The sequence below is a fragment of the Schistocerca americana genome, chromosome 7 (assembly GCF_021461395.2).
Source record: "Schistocerca americana isolate TAMUIC-IGC-003095 chromosome 7, iqSchAmer2.1, whole genome shotgun sequence".
Classification (NCBI taxonomy): domain Eukaryota; kingdom Metazoa; phylum Arthropoda; class Insecta; order Orthoptera; family Acrididae; genus Schistocerca; species Schistocerca americana.
The window spans coordinates 157,287,793-157,307,665 of record NC_060125.1 but is presented as its reverse complement, the minus strand read 5'-3'; the positions used below and the strand labels follow the sequence as shown (position 1 = coordinate 157,307,665).

The following is a 19,873-nucleotide window of genomic DNA, read 5'->3' as shown; positions in this document are numbered from 1 at the left end:
GGCCGGGTGGACGTACCGCCGAATTGCTCAACTCAGGGGCGTGAGGTCTCCACAGTACATCGATGTTGTCGCCAGTGGTCGGCGGAAGGTGCACGTGCCCGTCGACCTGGGACCGGACGCAGCGACGCACCGTTAGGCCGTCTTCCGCTCACGCCCCAACATCGTGCAGCCCGCCTCCAGTGGTGTCGCGACAGGCGTGAATGGAGGGACGAATGGAGACGTGTCGTCTTCAGCGATGAGAGTCGCTTCTGCCTTGGTGCCAATGATGGTCGTATGCGTGTTTGGCGCCGTGCAGGTGAGCGCTACAATCAGGACTGCATACGACCGAGGCACACAGGGCCAACACCCGGCATCATGGTGTGGGGAGCGATCTCCTACACTGGCCGTACACCACTGGTGATCGTCGAGGGGACACTGAATAGTGCACGGTACATCCAAACCGTCATCGAACCCATCGTTCTACCATTCCTAGACCGGCAAGGGAACTTGCTGTTCCAACAGGACAATGCACGTTCGCATGTATCCCGTGCACCTAGAAGGTGTATCTCAACTACCCTGGCCAGCAAGATCTCCGGATCTGTCCCCCATTGAGCATGTTTGAGACTGGATGAAGCGTCGTCTCACGCGGTCTGCACGTCCAGCACGAACGCTGGTCCAACTGAGGCGCCAGGTGGAAATGGCACGGCAAGCCGTTCCACAGGACTACATCCAGCATCTCTACGATCGTCTCCATGGGAGAATAGCAGCCTGCATTGCTGCGAAAGGTGGATATACACTGTACTAGTGCCGACATTGTGCATGCTCTGTTGCCTGTGTCTATGTGCCTGTGGTTCTGTCAGTGTGATCATGTGATGTATCTGACCCCAGGAATGTGTCAATAAAGTTTCCCCTTCCTGGGACATTGAATTCACAGTGTTCTTATTTCAATTTCCAGGAGTGTATTTCAGTAATAGTCACCCTGCATGTTCGTTGGTGTATATCATGGCTTCAGGAACACCTTTACAGTGTAGTGTTGCTTTGAAAAGTAAATATGTTTGTCGAATAAAAATATATTTTGTTACTTTACAGTCTGAGCACGCTACTTTTAGATTTACTGACTGTTTAATAGTTAAATATGGAAAATGTTGGTTTCTTGTTCGTGTTATACAGTGATCTGTGGGAAAACACGTGTGGTACTGTATTATCAGCTCAAATCAGTATATAAGTCGTACATAGTACACTATAGCGTCATTTATTCTGAACCAACCATACGTCGTTCCTGTTTGACTGAAATTTCGTCCATGTATGAGGGAATACAATGAATGAAACGACGACGTCAAATATTTAATGCTCTGTATCTTGATTACCATGTATTGCAATTAAATCCTTGTTTGAGACAACGTCTCAGTTGCGCTACCGGCTCGGACTCCGGACCAACACTCATTGCCTTTAGTACTCTTTTCACTCTTGTGTTTCTCTACAGCACCCTTGGCCTCTGCCATCTTATGATTGGCTGTCTCATAAGCAGCCTTGAAGGGCTGTCATTGGTCATTCTGTTCCCCACTAAGCCCACTGCCTATCTTACTATTTCCAGATGCATTTTCAGGTATAACAGTGGCCAGGGAACCACAGCTTTTACTGTCCACGGGAAAGCAACATTCGGCAGCCGACTAGCCACATCCATCCAGGGTTGGCAAAACAGCCTCAGAGTTCGCAGACTCGTCATGGTTCCACAGTGACTCTTCTGGGAACGGCCCAACCTGGCCGCGTTCGATTTTTAGATGCTCCCGAGACACCTCCGTCCTATTTCTGCAAAACAGGGTCTGTGTTCCCATAGCCGCAATGTACCATAGCGACTCCAGGGGTTGCAAGGCGTCTTGACAAACATTTCCGAGGATGGGACAAATTCTCCGTGTCGAGCCTTCCCAGGGCTCTCGTCACCTTCTCCAACGCAGGAAACCACTATCCAGCCAGCCACTCACCTCGCGTCCGAAGCAGCAAGCTTCCTACCCGTTACCTTTGATTAAGGCATGACCGATATCAGGGATGAGTTTATTTCCAACCCGTAGTCCCACTAAATGCGCCGTCACAACTGCAATGTTCAAACACGGTAGTTCCTTTCTGTCATTCTGCCACGTCTCCTCAGTGACAGAGCACTGATTTGATAAACGAACGCACCCATTTCTTCACTTCACTGCCATGACTCACTTCAGCGATGGTACCAGTTCTTTACTATCTGTTGTTCTCCTGGCCTTTCAACCGTGAATTTACTTTCAAAAACTTTTCTTAAAAATTTTCTTTATTTACTAGCGATTCATCAAGAACATTAACACATTTAATCGTACTATGTGAGAGTGGAAGTAGTTGCCAGTGGGTAACTGATGAAAACAAATTAAATTTCTTTCAACAAATGGAAATTTTATTCCTAAAAGCCCCCCCCCCTTTTTTTTTGAAACGGATTTAAAATTATACTCAGAAAGCACCCTCAAAATATCAAGTTACAAATTTATTTAGAGGCAGAAAGAACAAATATTGACAGTATAAGCTTTCGGGCTGAGAAGCTTGCCGCTGCCTTTTGACACGGCCGTAGTCACGACCGCTCACAACAACCTCTGAAAGACTACACTGGTGCAAATCTGCAACACACCAGATTACTTTAAACTAAAAATTTCAACAACTCACACAAGCACATAAACTATGCACCCCGTAGGAGGGATGGAAATGGTACAAAACACTAACATTAAAAAAAAATTAACTTGCCACCGAAGGTGCAACTTGATTATTAAAAAAAAGCTCTTACGGAGGAAGGGTGGCAACTTAATACACTAAAATGACCATTAAAATAAAAAACCCATGAAATTCAGTCTTACATAAAATATACAAACATGCTCTGCATTACACATATACCGCCTCTCAAGATGATAGGCAAGATAAAAACATATTTCAGGAATTCGGTCGTTACACTTCAAGCAATAAATTCGTTAAAACCGAATCCGAAAAACATGACAGAGGCAGCTATTAACGTACGGCAGACCGACAGACAGACAGACAGACAGACACTAACTGCCTAACAAATGCGGACGAGAGACAAACGAGCAAGCTGGGACGAGGGACTGACCGAGAAAACAAGTAGAATTTAACAAGTAAATGATACGAAGGCTATCCACAAAGTACATTACGTTTTGGAATTAAAAATAAATAAAGTATTGGAATTTTTTTTATTATATACAGATGAAAGCCACACTTAAATACTACTTTTCTACATAGTTGCCATTTGAATTAAGGCACTTATCATAGCGATGGACGAGCTTGGAAATTGCTTCGTCGTAAAATTCGGCCGCCTGCGCCTTCAGCCACGTGGTTACCTCTTCTTGAAGCTGTGCGTCGTCATCAAAACGCTGCATAGCCAACCACTTCTTCATTGCTGGGAATAAGTGGAAGTCGCTCGATGCTAGATCGGGACTGTACGGCGGATGAGCAAACAACTCCCACTTAAAAGATTCGAGAATTTCACAAGTGGCATTTGCCGTGTGGCCCCGGGCGTTGTCGTGAATCAGCAAGATCTTTGTGCCCAACTTTCCCCTGCGCTTGTTTTGTATTACTCTTCTGAGGTTGTGCAGAGTTTGGCAATACCTTTGAGAGTTTATTGTAGTGCCTCTTTCCAGGAAATCCACAAAAATCACACCTTTTCTGTCCCAAAAGACAGTCGCCATCACCTTCCTTGCCGGCATTGTCTGCATGCATTTCTTGGGTTTTTGGGGGGAAATTGTGTGCCCCCACTGCATTGACTGCAATTTTGTCTCGCAGTTCACATACTTAACCCATGTTTCGTCACCAGTAACGATGCGATCGAGTATTGAGTCGCCATCTTTGTCGTAAGCGTCCAAAAACGTTAACGCTGCAGCCATTCGCTGATTTTTGTGAATCTCTGTCAAGATTTTTGGTATCCATCTTGCACAAAACTTGTGGTGACCAAGCTTTTCGGTAATGATTTCGTGCAACAAACTTCGTGAAATTTGTGGAAAACTCATAGAGAGTTCCGTTATTGTGAAATTACGGTTTTCACGGACCGTGGCATCGACTTCTTCGACAAGTTCGGCAGTCACTATGCTGGGTCTTCCACTTCGCTCTTCGTCGTGAACGTTAGTTCGGCCATTTTTAAATTTGATGACCCATTGACGCACTCCACCTTCGGCGATTATGTTGTCCCTATACACTTCACAAAGCTACCGACAAATTTCTATCGGTGTACAGTTTTTTACAGTCAGAAACCTTATTACAGCACGCACTTTACACTTCGCGATATTTTCAATCAACGTTGACATTTCAAACTGTCACAGTAACTCATCGGAGTACAGCACGAACCTCTCACTAGCACGGCAGGATGCCGACTGAGCGGCGGAATGCCATGACACCAAGATGGCTGCACTAGCCCCGCCCCTAACGGACACAAACGAAAACGTAATGTACTTTGTGGATAGCCCTCGTACAACACATCACGAATCACTTAACTTGTAATAAGTGCGATTTCTGGCGAAGACCTGGCGCAACACTCCCAAAACGTTCTCCCGAACCGTCCGCTGCCAGCCGCTTCAACGGACGCAGGAAGGCGCGCCGATCTCCGGTCCCGCGGCGTCGCAAATCGCACCAGCCAGCCCGATGTCCTGGTTTGACTCCTGTTGCTCTCGTGTCGGCCGCGAAGCCACTCCCCTCGCTATACGGCGCGGCCCACTGGACTGACGTGGCGACCTCATATGCGCCGACGCTCAAGACTGACAAGTCATCTTGTGTCCCAGTGCGCGACCGACCAACCGATCGATCCAACCGCCAATGACCGTTGCCTGAACGAACTCGAGCAGACTGGCGGGCTAACACATACTAGCACTCCGGACGACCGACAGACACTGACTGCCCCACACTGACCCGGCTGACCAACTGACCAGACTCGCCACTAGCGAGCTCATAGCGCCCCTTAAATGCACGTGAACAGGTTATCTTTCCCCTTTCCCACCAGAGGGAGACACCAAAGCTGCGCCACCGCCAGAAACGGAAGGCGACTGCTTCACATTACGCGTTGCGGCGCGCTCTTCGAAACTGCAATTTTACCACGGCTCAGCCTTCAGTACGAAGATCTGGTAGAGATCTCCCCGTTAATCTATTGTGAAAGTCTCTTCAACTGTGCGTCGCAACTGCAGTTTACCTCCATTTGAAATTATTTACTCATTCCGTCTATACAATTCTATCCGCCGCAAGTCCCTCCACTACCAAATTCATAATTCCTTGATGCCTCAATGTGTGTCCTTTGAACTGATCTTTTCCTTGGGTTGTCCCATAAATTTCTTTTTTCACAATTCGATTCAGTGGTTTCTCGTTACACCAACTAGAGGACTCCAAAGCGACCAGTAAGTTGTTTAGGGGGAGTGACCGATATTTTGTCTGGTGAGATAAAGTGATTATTACTTTTAAGACCGACGCGATAGTTACGTCGTATTTCACGGAACATTGGGGGCAGGTGGTGGGCACCCTGATGGCGCCCTTCCTGGGCGTGAAGCTGCTGAGGATGAGCCCGCAGCCGGACCTGACGCCGCTGCGCCTCATCGTCTTCGGCGGCTCGGCGCTGGACCGCGTCACCCAGGCCCAGCTGCAGGCCAGATTCAAGCTGGCGGCCACCCAGATGTACGGCATGACGGAGCTGCTCATGACCCTCTCCTCCGAAAGCACCAATCCCGCACCTTTCGGCTCCGTCGGCCTCCCGCAACCCAACGTCGAGGTCAAGGTAAGAAAGAAATGATCGAACTGTGCGCTATCTTAGATTTGTCAGTCTGTAGCAAGCGTGCTAATATGCATATGGCAGGCAGTTAATAAGTTTCAATGACCACCTTGAACGTATCAAGCTGTGACCGCGAAGTTGATGACACTGATAACTCTTTTCTTCATACGAACTTTCCACTGAGACTTGCCTGTATTACTAAACGACAAAAACGGTCTCCACACCATCTGGTCCCACCTACAGGTCTCTCATCTCGCGGCTTCCAAGAACAACGGAAACCTGTACTGAGTAATTAAATAAATTTAAAATTATCTCACGTTAAAGTTTTAACAGAATAAATCGAGCATTAAAGTTAGAAACAGTGTATATAACGCGAGGAATCGTAAATCCCGACACGCAAATTGTGGTGTCACCGCCAGACACCACACTTGCTAGGTGGTAGCCTTTAAATCGGCCGCGGTCCGTTAGTATACGTCGGACCCGCGTGTCGCCACTATCAGTGGTTGCAGACCGAGCGCCGCCACACGGCAGGTCTAGTCTAGAGAGACTCCCTAGCACTCGCCCCAGTTGTACAGCCGACTTTGCTAGCGATGGTTCACTGACCACTTACGCTCTCATTTGCAGAGACGACAGTTTAGCATAGCCTTCAGCTACGTCATTTGCTACGACCTAGCAAGGCGTCATATTCAGTTACTCTAATTACTTCAAGAATGTCTTCTGAACAGATAATATTGTGAATCATGTACCGTCAAGAGCGACGTTCAACATTAACGGATTAAAGATAAGTTGTTGTTGTTGTTGTTTGGGGAAGGAGACCATACAGCGAGGTCATCGGTCTCATCGGATTAGGGAAGAATGGGAAAGAAGTTGGCCGTGCCCTTTCGAAGGAACCATCCTGGCATTTGCCGGGAGCGATTTAGGGAAATCACGGAAAACCTAAATCAGGATGGCCGGACGCGGTGTTGAACCGTCGTCCTCCCGAATGCGAGTCCAGTTCCAAAAAACTTTACACATAATTTGGAACCTTTTCGAAACCTTTTCTCATGTTATCCTCCATCAAATAATGGAAGGAAATAAGTTATTCTTTATTATATTTCTGCTGTCCATGCAGTATAACTTCAGCTTCACGCATGACCTTTTAATTTATTATTTCTTTACTACTAACTGTGTTCGCAACACATTTTACATACATTGTCCACCAATACGGTTAAGTGAATCTGCAAAATTATATCACGCTTAAAGAAAAACAGATTGGTGGCAGGGGAATGAATACGTTTATTGACACGTTTCGCCCTTCTGGGATGTCATCATAAAATTTTAATATGCTGCAATTTTCAATATACTGAAAATTTTCTGATGATGTCCCATAAGTGTTAAGCACGCCAATGAACGTATTGTTTCCCTGCACCCAACACTGTTCTTCTTCCGGAATACTGTCCACGGTCGCTGCACCAGGTACGTCATGGAGTGGGAAGAATTGTGGATTATATCATTGTACGACTCATGGATCAAGATATATGACGTCATAAATGTTGAGATGAGTGAAAATTAACTTTTCTTACAATGGTGCTGTTTAATAAAAGGGTGTGTCAAAGCGTATGGGGCTTAAGTGCTAAGGTCGTCAGTCCCTAAGCTTACACACTACTTAATCTAAATTATCCTAAGGACAAACACACACACCCGTGCCAAAGGGAGGACTCGAAGCTCCGCCGGCACCAGCCGCACAGTCCATGACTGCACCGCCCTAGACCGCTCGGCTAATACCACGCGGCGCTGTTTTATACATGGGTGTTGGATTCTTCAAAGTATTGCGATTCGGGGTGTGTTTACTGATTTTTCCTAACGTTGGATGAAGTGCTGGAAACCTTGGTTGTAGAAGACTGTATTTTGGCCGTTCGGGAAATCCTCCTCCAAAGAAACAGCATGTGTGACAGTGTACTGTCCAGAATGAAGTGGGGAGTTTTTGTGGAGAGAAACCACACCTTTCGTCAGCTTTCTGCAGCGCTTCTTCTTGACACCCTTCCGTAACCTCGTCAGATGATTTCGGTAGTTTGATCCTGTGACGGTTTTCCCGTTACGAGAGTAGTCTATCAGCAGCATGTCACGACATATACTTTTCCCGACATACACTCCTGGAAATGGAAAAAAGAACACATTGACACCGGTGTGTCAGACCCACCATACTTGCTCCGGACACTGCGAGAGGGCTGTACAAGCAATGATCACACGCACGGCACAGCGGATACACCAGGAACCGCGGTGTTGGCCGTCGAATGGCGCTAGCTGCGCAGCATTTGTGCACCGCCGCCGTCAGTGTCAGCCAGTTTGCCGTGGCATACGGAGCTCCATCGCAGTCTTTAACACTGGTAGCACGCCGCGACAGCGTGGACGTGAACCATATGTGCAGTTGACGGACTTTGAGCGAGGGCTTATAGTGGGCATGCGGGAGGCCGGGTGGACGTACCGCCGAATTGCTCAACACGTGGGGCGTGAGGTCTCCACAGTACATCGATGTTGTCGCCAGTGGTCGGTGGAAGGTGCACGTGCCCGTCGACCTGGGACCGGACCGCAGCGACGCACGGATGCACGCCAAGACCGTAGGATCCTACGCAGTGCCGTAGGGGACCGCACCGCCACTTCCCAGCAAATTAGGGACACTGTTGCTCCTGGGGTATCGGCGAGGACCATTCGCAACCGTCTCCATGAAGCTGGGCTACGGTCCCGCACACCGTTAGGCCGTCTTCCGCTCACGCCCCAACATCGTGCAGCCCGCCTCCAGTGGTGTCGCGACAGGCGTGAATGGAGGGACGAATGGAGACGTGTCGTCTTCAGCGATGAGAGTCGCTTCTGCCTTGGTGCCAATGATGGTCGTATGCGTGTTTGGCGCCGTGCAGGTGAGCGCCACAATCAGGACTGCATACGACCTAGGCACACAGGGCCAACACCCGGCATCATGGTGTGGGGAGCGATCTCCTACACTGGCCGTACACCACTGGTGATCGTCGAGGGGACACTGAATAGTGCACGGTACATCCAAACCGTCATCGAACCCATCGTTCTACCATTCCTATACCGGCAAGGGAACTTGCTGTTCCAACAGGACAATGCACGTCCGCATGTATCCCGTGCCACCCAACGTGCTCTAGAAGGTGTAAGTCAACTACCCTGGCCAGCAAGATCTCCGGATATGTCCCCCATTGAGCATGTTTGGGACTGGATGAAGCGTCGTCTCACGCGGTCTGCACGTCCAGCACGAACGCTGGTCCAACTGAGGCGCCAGGTGGAAATGGCATGGCAAGCCGTTCCACAGGACTGCATCCAGCATCTCTACGATCGTCTCCATGGGAGAATAGCAGCCTGCATTGCTGCGAAAGGTGGATATACACTGTACTAGTGCCGACATTGTGCATGCTCTGTTGCCTGTGTCTATGTGCCTGTGGTTCTGTCAGTGTGATCATGTGATGTATCTGACCCCAGGAATGTGTCAATAAAGTTTCCCCTTCCTGGGACAATGAATTCACGGTGTTCTTATTTCAATTTCCAGGAGTGTAGATTGGGTCTTCGCCTTTCCCGTGTTCGTGAATTCCAATGTTACCAGCGACTGCTTTGTTCCTTTATCTCGGGGCCATATTGATACACCCAGCTGTCGACCAAGGCGTTTAGCCCCCCAAGGACGCGTGCAGCGACGCTCCACACCTGCTGTGTCGGCAGGCTGTGAGTGTTTGCGGAAGCCATCCTGGGTGAAAACCTTTGTCATGTACACGATGTCTCCGAAGACACTGAAAACTGATCCTCCGAGTTGGTGTCATTTGTGCAACATAATCTGACGGCTGGAAGGCACATGCTGATATTATGACACATTTAGAGCCAGTTATTAGTCTTTCATCGAGGTTGATTTCTTCTTAATATCTGCCTTGCCATACGTGCACATTTATCTTCTTAATTATTTGTGAGTAATGCGTTCTCGCCAAGTCGTAAATGTTAACACGACTGAAAATTCCTCCCTGTGACACACGAGACGTTGCCCTTGATAGCAGAGCTCATAAATTGTGCGTACCCTTTGCAGGTGGTGGACACAGAGTCTGGCGACGCCCTGGGTCCGAATCAGGACGGAGAACTCTGCTTCAGGGCCCCAACGGTTACGCGCGGCTACTACAACGACCCCGTCGCAACGGCTGCAGCAATCGACGCCGACGGCTGGTTCCACACGGGCGATGTCGGCTACTACGACGACGCGGGCTACTTCTACATCACAGACCGCATCAAGGACTTCGTCAAGTACAAGGGGCACCACGTGAGTATTTTATTTTTTATTTACACGTCAAGTTCCATAGTATCAAATTGAGGAGCAAATCTCCAAGCTCATGGAACCTGTCAGTCCATGTAATTACAACATAAAAGTAATAACAGATAAAAATAAATGTTCATGAACCTGAAAAAAGTCAGTCCATAAGTTTAAATAAACGCTATCAGCAATACAATAAGAAAGAGCTTAATTTTTCAAGGAACTCATCGACAGAATAGAAGAAGTGACCCATGAGGAAACTCTTCAGTTTCGATTTGAAAGCGCGTGGATTACTGCTAAGATTTTTGAATTCGAGTGGCAGCTTATTGAAAATAGATGCAGCAGTATGCTGCACACCTTTTTGCACAAGAGTTAAGGAAGTCAGATCCAAATGCAGGTTTGATTTCTGCCGAGTATTAACCGAGTGAAAGCTGCTTATTCTTTGGAATAAGCTAATATTGTTAACAAGAAAAGACAGTAATATATATATATATATATATATATATATATATATATATATATATATATATATATATATATATATATATATATTGAGATGCCAATGTCAAAATACCCAGACTCGTGAACAGAGGTTGACAAGAGGTTCGGGAACTCACACGACTTATTGCCCGAACCGCCCGTTTCTGAGCCAAAAGTATCTTTGTAGAATGGGAAGAGTTACCGCAAAATATAATACCATACGACATAAGCGAATGAAAATAAGCAAAGTAGACTAATATTCGTGTCGAAGTATCACTCACTTCTGATACCATTCGAATAGTAAAAATGGCAGTATTAAGTCTTTGAACAAAATGCTGAACGTGGGCTTTCCACGACAGTTTACTATCCATCTGAACACCTAGAAATTTGAACTGTTCAGTTTCACTAAACATGTGCCCGTTCTGTGAAATTAAAATGTCAGGTTTTATTGAATTGTGTGTTAGAAACTGTAAAAACTGAGTCTTACTGTGATTTAACGTTAGTTTATTTTGTAGAAGGCATGAACTGAGGTCATGTACTGCACTATTTGAAACCGAGCCAATGTTGCACACAACATCCTTTACTACCAAGCTAGTGTCGTCAGCAAACAGAAATATTTTAGAGTTATGCGTAATAGTAGAGGGCATATCATTTATATAAATAAGGAACAGGAGTGGCCCCAACACTGATCCCTGGGGCACCTCCCCACTTGACAGTACCCCACTCAGATCCCACATCACACCCATTATCAACATTGTGAATAATGACCTTTCGCTGCGTGTTGCTAAAGTAAGAGGTGATCCAACTGTGAGCTACTCCCCGTATTCCGTAATGTTCCTACTTCTGGAGCAATATCTTGTGATCAACACAATCAAATGCCTTAGTTAAATCAAAAAATACGCCAAGCGTTCGAAACTTTTTGTTTAGCCCATCCAGTACCTCACAGAGAAAAGAGAATATAGCATTTTCAGTTGTTAAACGACTTCTAAAGCCAAACGGTACATTTGATAGCAAATCATATGATATAAAAGATCAATTATCCTTACATACACAGCCTCTTCAATAACTTTTGCAAACACTGATGGCATAGAAATAGGTCTGAAATTATCTACTTTATCCGTTTCTCCCTTTTTATAAAGCGGCTTTACTACTGAGTACTTTAATCGTTCAGGAAACTGACCATTCCTAAAGGAAAAATTACAAATATGGCTAAATACAGGGCTAACATGTGCAGCACAGTACTTTAATATTCTGCTAGACACTCCATCATAACCATGAGAGTCCTTAGTCTTCATTGATTTAATTATTGACTCAATCTCTCTCTTGTCTGTATCACATTTGCTACAGGAAATGGTAGAGAAGACTAGGGCCAATTGGCGTAGATTTTCGTTTCTGATTTTTCTATTGCTTCGTGCAGTTCTAGGGGAGATTCTGTTGTATGTGGCTAAAAATTCACATTGGACACATTGAGTAAATACGTGTCTAGGTAACCCAAAAAATACTTTACGTACAAGTTTGCATCTATGCCAACTAACCCTAGGTGCTGTATTAGCTGTCATACCTCAAGGAACTATGTGCCGATTGGCGTACTGAAGCAACATGTAAAATATCCATATTAATTGCGTCCTTAGATAGAGTGACAATAAATGAAAGGAAAGCATTTAACACTCCCGTTATGACATTGTGGGAGCCTTAGGAACAATAACGTAGATACATACGTCAAAAAGGCAGGTGGCGCTTACGCCATAAGTTACATGCAGTGGCATATACAGCCAGAATATAAAAGTTATATTATCATATTGTATTTATCAGTAATACTGTTGAGTTTCTGGAAATGAAGAAGTATTTATTTCATATTTTATTTTTCGCATTTTTGTGCCAAATTCTAATTCATTTTGAATGCTTGAAATTGGGAATAACAAATATAAAAGTTATCCTTCTTATCAAAATATATGATGCTATATTTGTTAATTATCATTTATATGTCTTAATTAATATAGAATATTATCAATATTTTGTTAATTAATATTGGATGATTAATGCGTAAGTAAAAGTAAAAAAAAATTGCTCATACCAAAAACTGAACAAGCGATTTTGCAAAATGAGTCACACATTGTGCTTGTGGCGCTTCTACTACTGCACTGAACGACTGAGTTTAACAGAGGGAATTCATCCTTCATTTCCCGAGTGTATCGTAAAAATTTAAAAGTTTTTCTTTCGAGCGAACCAGCTCCTTTAGGAGTCTTGCATAAAAATCCCGTGAAAATGTTAATGCTGCGGCACAATATTGACGCCTGGGGCTCTGAATTTAATATCTGACAGCGTATGAAAAGTTTAACTCGCTACGAAAAGCAAGTTCCGCAGCTCCATGTGTGAGTCAAGAAAATCATTTAATAGTCCGAACCCAAATCAGAATAAAGACTGGCCCTAGCCTGATGGAGCAATCACCAATAAAAAGAAACTTCACACACTGTAGCGTTTTTGTTTTGTATTCTGGTATTTCGGTTGTTACTGGTTTATTTACTGATTGCCATTTTATTTGAAGTTAACTGTTGTCATTTGGATTAAAACGTTGTCGTTTTGCCATTTGGAGATAGTGGAGCTATAGATGTTAGAAAATGGCGTTCCAAGTGGAGAAATCGGAATATTTACGACGTATTCTTTTGTTTGATTTTAATAAAGGAGTGACAGTAGCGGAGGCAGCAAGAAACATTTCTGCCGTGTATGAGGATAGTGCCACTGGATGGTAAGAAAATTGGTTTCTCGTTTTGAGGAGTATCATTTTGACATAGGTGACCCTTCAAGTTCAGGAGGACCTTGGGGGTTTGATGAAAATCGTTTAAGCGAGTTAATCCACAGTAAACAACGTCAGTGTATTCTATAACTGGAAAATGATCATTCCATCGTCGTGCGACGTTTACATCCAATGTGGAAGGTTCAAAAATCGGGTGTATAGGTACCAAATGCTCTAAGTCGAAATCACATGAATCAGCGGGTAGCTGTATGTGTATCTCTGCTTGCCCGTGATTTTATTGGCTCGTGAACAACACCGACCATTCCTATTCCGTATCGTTACTGGTGACGAGAAATGGTGTCTTTATGTCAACATAAGGAAAAGAAAGCAACGGCTGAGCCCAAACAAAGAAGCAACTCCACGCACAGAGACATGCGCGCATCCACGAAAGATAGTGTTATCCACCTGATGGAACAGCCATGGTGTGGTGTACTACTAAGTGCTTTGGTTGTCCGAGATATAACCATCATTGCTGACATTTATTGTCAACAACTGAGACGTCCTGCAGACGCAGTCCAGGAACAACGACCAGTAAGACTGCACGAAGTGATGCTACTCCAGCCGGCCGGTGTGGCCGAGCGGTTCTAGGCACTTCAGTTTGGAACCGCGCGACCGCTACGGTCGCAGATTCGAATCCTGCCTCGGGCGTGGATGTGTGTGATGTCCTGATCTTGTGGCCTCAAATTTTCACCTTCTCCACTCACTATCGAACAACCTTCAAGGAGCTTTGTTCCGCATCAAAATGCGCTCCGAACATTGGCTCGACTATATCTTCACCTCAAAAGCACGCGATTTCTGCAGTTGCAGAATCGAAAAGTTTCTCCAGCGTTAGCAGTATGTTGTAAACAGTGAAGGAGAGTATATGTATTATTGATAGCTAAAGTCGCTGTTATGTGTGTCTGTGGTGTTTATTAAAGTTATGGAAAAAGGCCATGAACTTATGCACCGACTCTATAAAAAGGCGTCAGTCAGAAATGAACACAAATAAAAAAACAGGCAGATTTGTTAGTTACAATCTACAAGCTTTTTTTCCCGTCAGCAGCGAATTATGGTGTCTGTGTTGCTGTCCGTAGTTCTGTGCCTCCCCCTTCCTCGCAGCCGTCATCCAGGTTGTTCTTTCCCCAGTGCGTGAAGATCTTAGGCGACGAATACAAGGGCTGCAACTTAAAAGTGGTTCAAACGGATCTGAGCACCATGGGACTTAACTTCTGAGGTCATCAGTCCCCTAGAACTTAGAACTACTTAAACCTGACTAACCTAAGGACATCACACACATCCATGCCCGAGGCAGGATTCGAACCAGCGACCGTAGCGGTTGCGCTGTTCCAGATTATAGCACCTAGAACTGCTCGGCTACTCCAGCTGCTCAACTTAATAGTGGCAACTATTTATTTACAGCTCGTACAAAATAGATACGTGTATCTAAGTTTTACTGACCTTCTGAGTAGTCACCAACATTGTGTATAACCCGTTGCCAGCGATGTGGAAGTCGTAGGATACTCTTAGCAGTGAAAGTTGTGTTGACACTTCGAGCGGCGTGGTCTATTTTCCGACAAATTTGTAACAGTTCTGAAGCGAATGTTGTGAAGTGTTTCCTTCAGTTTAGAAATCGAGTTGAACTAACGAGGGCTTAAGTCAGGGGAGTGCAGTAGGTGGTATACCACTCAGCAGCCCCATCAGTCAAACAAATCAGTAACAGCTTGCACTGTACGTGCTTGAGCATTGCCCTGCAAACTGATTGTCAGGTCCTGCAGGAAGTGTCATAACTTCTATCTCTAAGCTGGACGTAGGCTGTGTTCGAAAAATGAACACTTTCTGCAGGACCTGACAATCATTTTGCAAGACAATGCTCAAGCACGTACAGTGCAAGCTATTACTGATTTGTTTGACTAATGGGGCTAAAAAGTGCTATACAACCTACTGCACTCCCCTGACTTAAGCGCTCGTAAGTTCAACTCGATTTCTAAACTGAAGGAAACACTTCACAGCATTCGTTTCAGAACTGTTACAAATTCGTCTGGCAGTAGACCGCGCCGCTCGAACTGTCGACACAACTGGCACTGCTAAGAGTATCCTACGATTTCCACATCGCTGGCAACGGTTTATACACTACGCTGGTGGCTACTTTTGAAGGTCAGTAAAACTTTGAAACACGTATTTATTTTGTACGAGCTGTAAATAAATAGTTGCCACTATTAAAGTTCCAATCCTCGTACCCACATTCGCTTCTTCCCTCTAATTAACTGCAATTACTTATTACAATCATATTTGCATCTAGATCTACATATATTCTTCGTAAACCACTGTATGATGTATGGCAGTGAGTTCCAGGTACCACCAGCCATTTCCTTCAACTATTACACTCGCAGAGAGGAAAGAAACAACTGTCTGTATGCCTCAGTACGAACCCTAATTTCTGTTCTCTAATCTTCGCTGTCTTATAGCGAAACGTACGTTTGCGGCAGTAGCATTGTTCTGCAGCCAGCTGCAAGTGCCTGTTCTCACACTGGACAGCTGTGCAATGTGGAGCCCCGATTAAACAATTAGCTTAGCAAATCTTATTACGAGTACTGACCGCCAGTGGTTGTGTACGTGTTCTTCCAGGTTTCGTCGGTGCTTCTGGAGGGTCTGCTGTACAAGCACCCGGCCGTACTGGAGGCTGCGGTGGTCGGCGTGCCGGACCCTCTGGCTGCAGAGCTGCCCAGGGCCTACGTCGCCCTGAAGTCAGGGGAACAGGTCTCTGCGGAGGAACTGGCAAACTTTGTCAACGGTGGGTAGGCTCACAGTCGCTATAACGTTGTTGCGTCCTCTTTGTTGTCCATCACGCTTGAGTTATAGAATTATGGGTGGCGAGTGCTTTCCATCTTCATCTAAATCTGACATTGTTTCTGTATAGGCACTATCTTTTGGATATCTTGACTATTTGCGTGTCGTAATCTTTCTCTCACTGTTAGCAGAAAGTAGAGGCCGAATAGGTGGAAAGAGTGCATTGGAGACCTCTACTAGAGTGAGGAGTGGCCTGATATCGTGTTTAAAGAAGAACGGGAAGGCGATACGGAACACATACGGGTTCCAGCATTAGAGTCAGAGTTTAATATAGCTTTTGAAAACTTGCAAATAAGGCAGAAGGGAAAGATAGCATTTCTTCACAGTTTTGATATCGTTGGGGAAAGTGACAACCTATTCACGCTGATCTTTCGAATCTCTGAAAAGAAAAGAATGTAGATTAGAATGTAGCTTCCTTCCGGCTGTAGGGACATAAGGGATGGGGCACAAGTTCGGATTAGAGAAGGATTGCGAAGGAAACCGGCTATGCGTTTCAAAGGAACCATCGTATCTATGAGCCTGGGGATATGCCATTAGACTTTCGGAAAACTATAGTCACCGAAATACCGAAGCGCTTGGACCAAAAAGGGTGTAAGACACGGATGTAATCTTTCGCCCGTACTGTTCAGTCTATACATCGAAGAAGCAATGACGGAAATAAAGGAAAAAAAAGAGTGGCATTAAAATTCAGGGTGAAAGGATATAAAGGATAAGATTCGCTAATGACACTGCTGTCTTCAGTGAAAGTGAAGAAAACTACGGGACGTGTTGAATGAAATCTACAGTCTAATGAATACAGAATATGGATTGAGAGGAAACCGAAGAAGCGCGAATGTAATGAGCAGTAGCACAAATGAGGTTAGCGATAAACCTAACATCAACAGTGACGACCACGAAGCACACGAAGTTAAGAGATTCGTGTATTTTGGAAGCAAAATAACACATCGCTACGAAGCAAAGAGGACATAAAAAACAGATTAGCACAGACAAAGACGACATCAGTAGCCAAAATAAATCTACTAATGTGAAACATTGGCCTTAATTTGAGGAAGAAATTTCTGAGAATGTCGGCTTAGAGCACAGCAGGTAGTGGATCAATGACTGTGGAAAAATCAGAAAAGAAAAGAACTGAAGAGTTTGAGTTGTGGTGCTTTAGAAGGATTTTGAAAATTAGATTTAAGGGTAAGATAATTAATGAGGAGGTTTGTGCAGTGACATAAACTCAGCTACACGTAAGTCGTTACAAATACACTCTGTGTTACTACCTCAGCAATTGAAACTTATTTATCTTAGCAGTTAAGAGTCTTTCGAATAATGCAAACATCTGTATGGGAAAGTGTTAAACAGTGACGTGTTTGTCACTGTGCTTTGTGTGCCAGACACCTATACTTCCAATAAAAATGTGAGTAAATACACTAATGAAATGATTTTTAAACACGTAAGTCACTTCATGTACACACTAAAATACCTGTTTCTTTCTGTACAGAATTATATACCTACATAATGTCACTCGCATACACAGCGGGTACACGCAATCATGCTTCAGATTAATGTAATGTATATGTGACTGGAATGAATCTGATGATTTCGACATACTGTCGAAACGCGTCATGCTAATTAAATGTTAGTAAATGAGTGACTGAAGCAGTAGAAATAATTTCATAAATTTACAAAACAGTCGATCTCCTCAGAACATTCCTTATAAGATGCATAAACTGAAATTCCATGTTAATACGTTTATCTAGTAGAGCTCTTTTGTTGCGTCATCTACTCCTGTTGTAATCTACTCTTTACCTCTATCTGACTGTATTGCTTCACCGAATTGAGTGGCCTGCCTCTGCCTTCCTTAATAGCATAGTTCCGTCAGTTTTGCTAAATGTTATTCAATTTTATCCCTTGACTCATAACTATTTATCGTTTCTATGTATCTTCTTTGCTTCTTGTTTCACTCTGTCTCATCTGTAAACCAAATTTTGTGCCGAGATACCTATAGGTTTCGTTCAGAAGTGTTTTAAAACTTCAGTCTTCATTATCTTTCGTTAGAAGAAGTATGTAATTTTCTAACTTTAGCGTCATATATAACCCTAGCAATTTTATTTCTGGCCTGAAATGGAACTGGTTTCATTTGACAGTTTTAGTAGTAGCTCTGGTCTGTCATGAATGCTGCAGTTTTTCTTTCTCCTCTCTATGTAACTGCCGTTCGACAACATCTGTTTCTCAAAACTATTCGTCAGACCATGCTTTCTAGTCCTTTCTCCATTTGCGTGCTAATGTTCCTTGGCAGAGGTGAGATTTTTCGAGATGGTTCTTTGTCGTGGGTGTTCATTGTACGTGGTGGTAGCCAAACTAGGTAGATGAAGTTGCTTATTGACTTCTGACTAACTTGTATAGGATTAAGACAACTTTCGCCTTGTAGTTTCTCTTTGACTTTCTGTACTCGTGGTTAACGAGGATGATCTTGGGATCATTGTCTTCCACGACCGCTTTTTACATCCTTGGTGCGATGCGTTTTCTGGGAGTTGGGCCATGCTCTAGTGCATATTTTAGTGTCTAACGTTCCGTCTTCATTTGCGGGAGACATCATCCAGAGTCTATGAAGAGCTGATCCGCAGTAGGATTTGGCAAGGATGGGTGACGTCACGGTGGCAGATAAATAGTCTAGCAGCTTCAATTTGCTTGAACAGTCAAATAACTACATCTCCATGGCCTCGGAGGTTATCTCCCAAAGTAAGAGAAGAGTCATTAGGCATTAAATTATGCTTTAGAGTAGGGGTTAATTTCTGGAGGCCAATGTCACCAGTAATGATGTGTTTTTTGTAACTGTTATCATTCACACTGATACTTATTTGCAAAGTTGTGTGTACGTTCTCTCGAGGGACTCAAACGGACACAGAAACATCCGAATGAAAATACTGTGTTCCAGAAGACAGGTGTTCCTCTTATTTAGAAAGTCTATACCAGCAACACCTCTGTGCGTATGTCAGTGTCTTGCTTTTTGTCTGTTTCATCTAGTTGTGACATTAGCCTCAGAAATCACGAAATGTTTTTCGCTTGCTGCAGCTGAAGTTTCCGACCACAAGAAACTGCGCGGCGGTGTCGTCTTTCTGGAGAAACTCCCAAGGACCTCGACAGGAAAAGTGTGCAAGAGGATCTTGAGGGAACTGGCCAAGAAGGAAGAGAGCGGAAATTAGAAACACTGCATGTCTATGCAGTGTACTTTGGTGTGTCTCTACTGCACATGTATCTGAGATCTGACACTCGTGGTTGAACCACTAACAGCCCTGACTGTCTACTGGAACTCATAATCGAGCATATGAAACGGTACTGTGGTGGGCCACAGACCGTATCCGTGGCAGCCACTATTACTGTATGAAAAATGTCATAATACTCTTTGAAGTTAGAAGTGGGCCATACTAGCGCAGGAGACTCATTTTGTTTGTAGTTGGGCACCATTCTTTGATAGTATCGGGCGTTTTGTCATTTTTTATTTATTCGAATTTTATTCGAATATAATTGTTGTTGTTCAACTATAATGTCTTTCCAATATTTTTAGATGCTTCGTTTAGATTTGTATTAATGAGAGCTGAAAGCAGGTTAACTTAACTAAAAGCAACAGAACTCATCTAAAAGTAGAACATTTCATTTAATATAATTTTTCTTTTACGTCTTCAATGATATGAATGAGAAAAAGTCACCTTTCCTTGTAGACGTATGTTTCATTTACTTTGTAACCAAAGAA

The 19,873-nt window shown here is 44.4% G+C and overlaps 1 protein-coding gene across 1 annotated transcript in view; it reads left to right on the top strand.

Annotated features, from left to right (window-relative positions):
* The window catches only part of LOC124622811 (luciferin 4-monooxygenase-like), a 49,133-nt gene extending 29,808 nt beyond the window's left edge, over positions 1-19,325 (top strand). The window contains exons 5-8 of the mRNA XM_047148602.1: positions 5,447-5,755; positions 9,816-10,043; positions 15,913-16,078; positions 19,195-19,325. Coding sequence (XP_047004558.1) covers positions 5,447-5,755; positions 9,816-10,043; positions 15,913-16,078; positions 19,195-19,325 — 834 coding nt within the window. The remainder of the gene's footprint in view (positions 1-5,446; positions 5,756-9,815; positions 10,044-15,912; positions 16,079-19,194) is intronic.
* Positions 19,326-19,873: the final 548 nt, after the last annotated feature.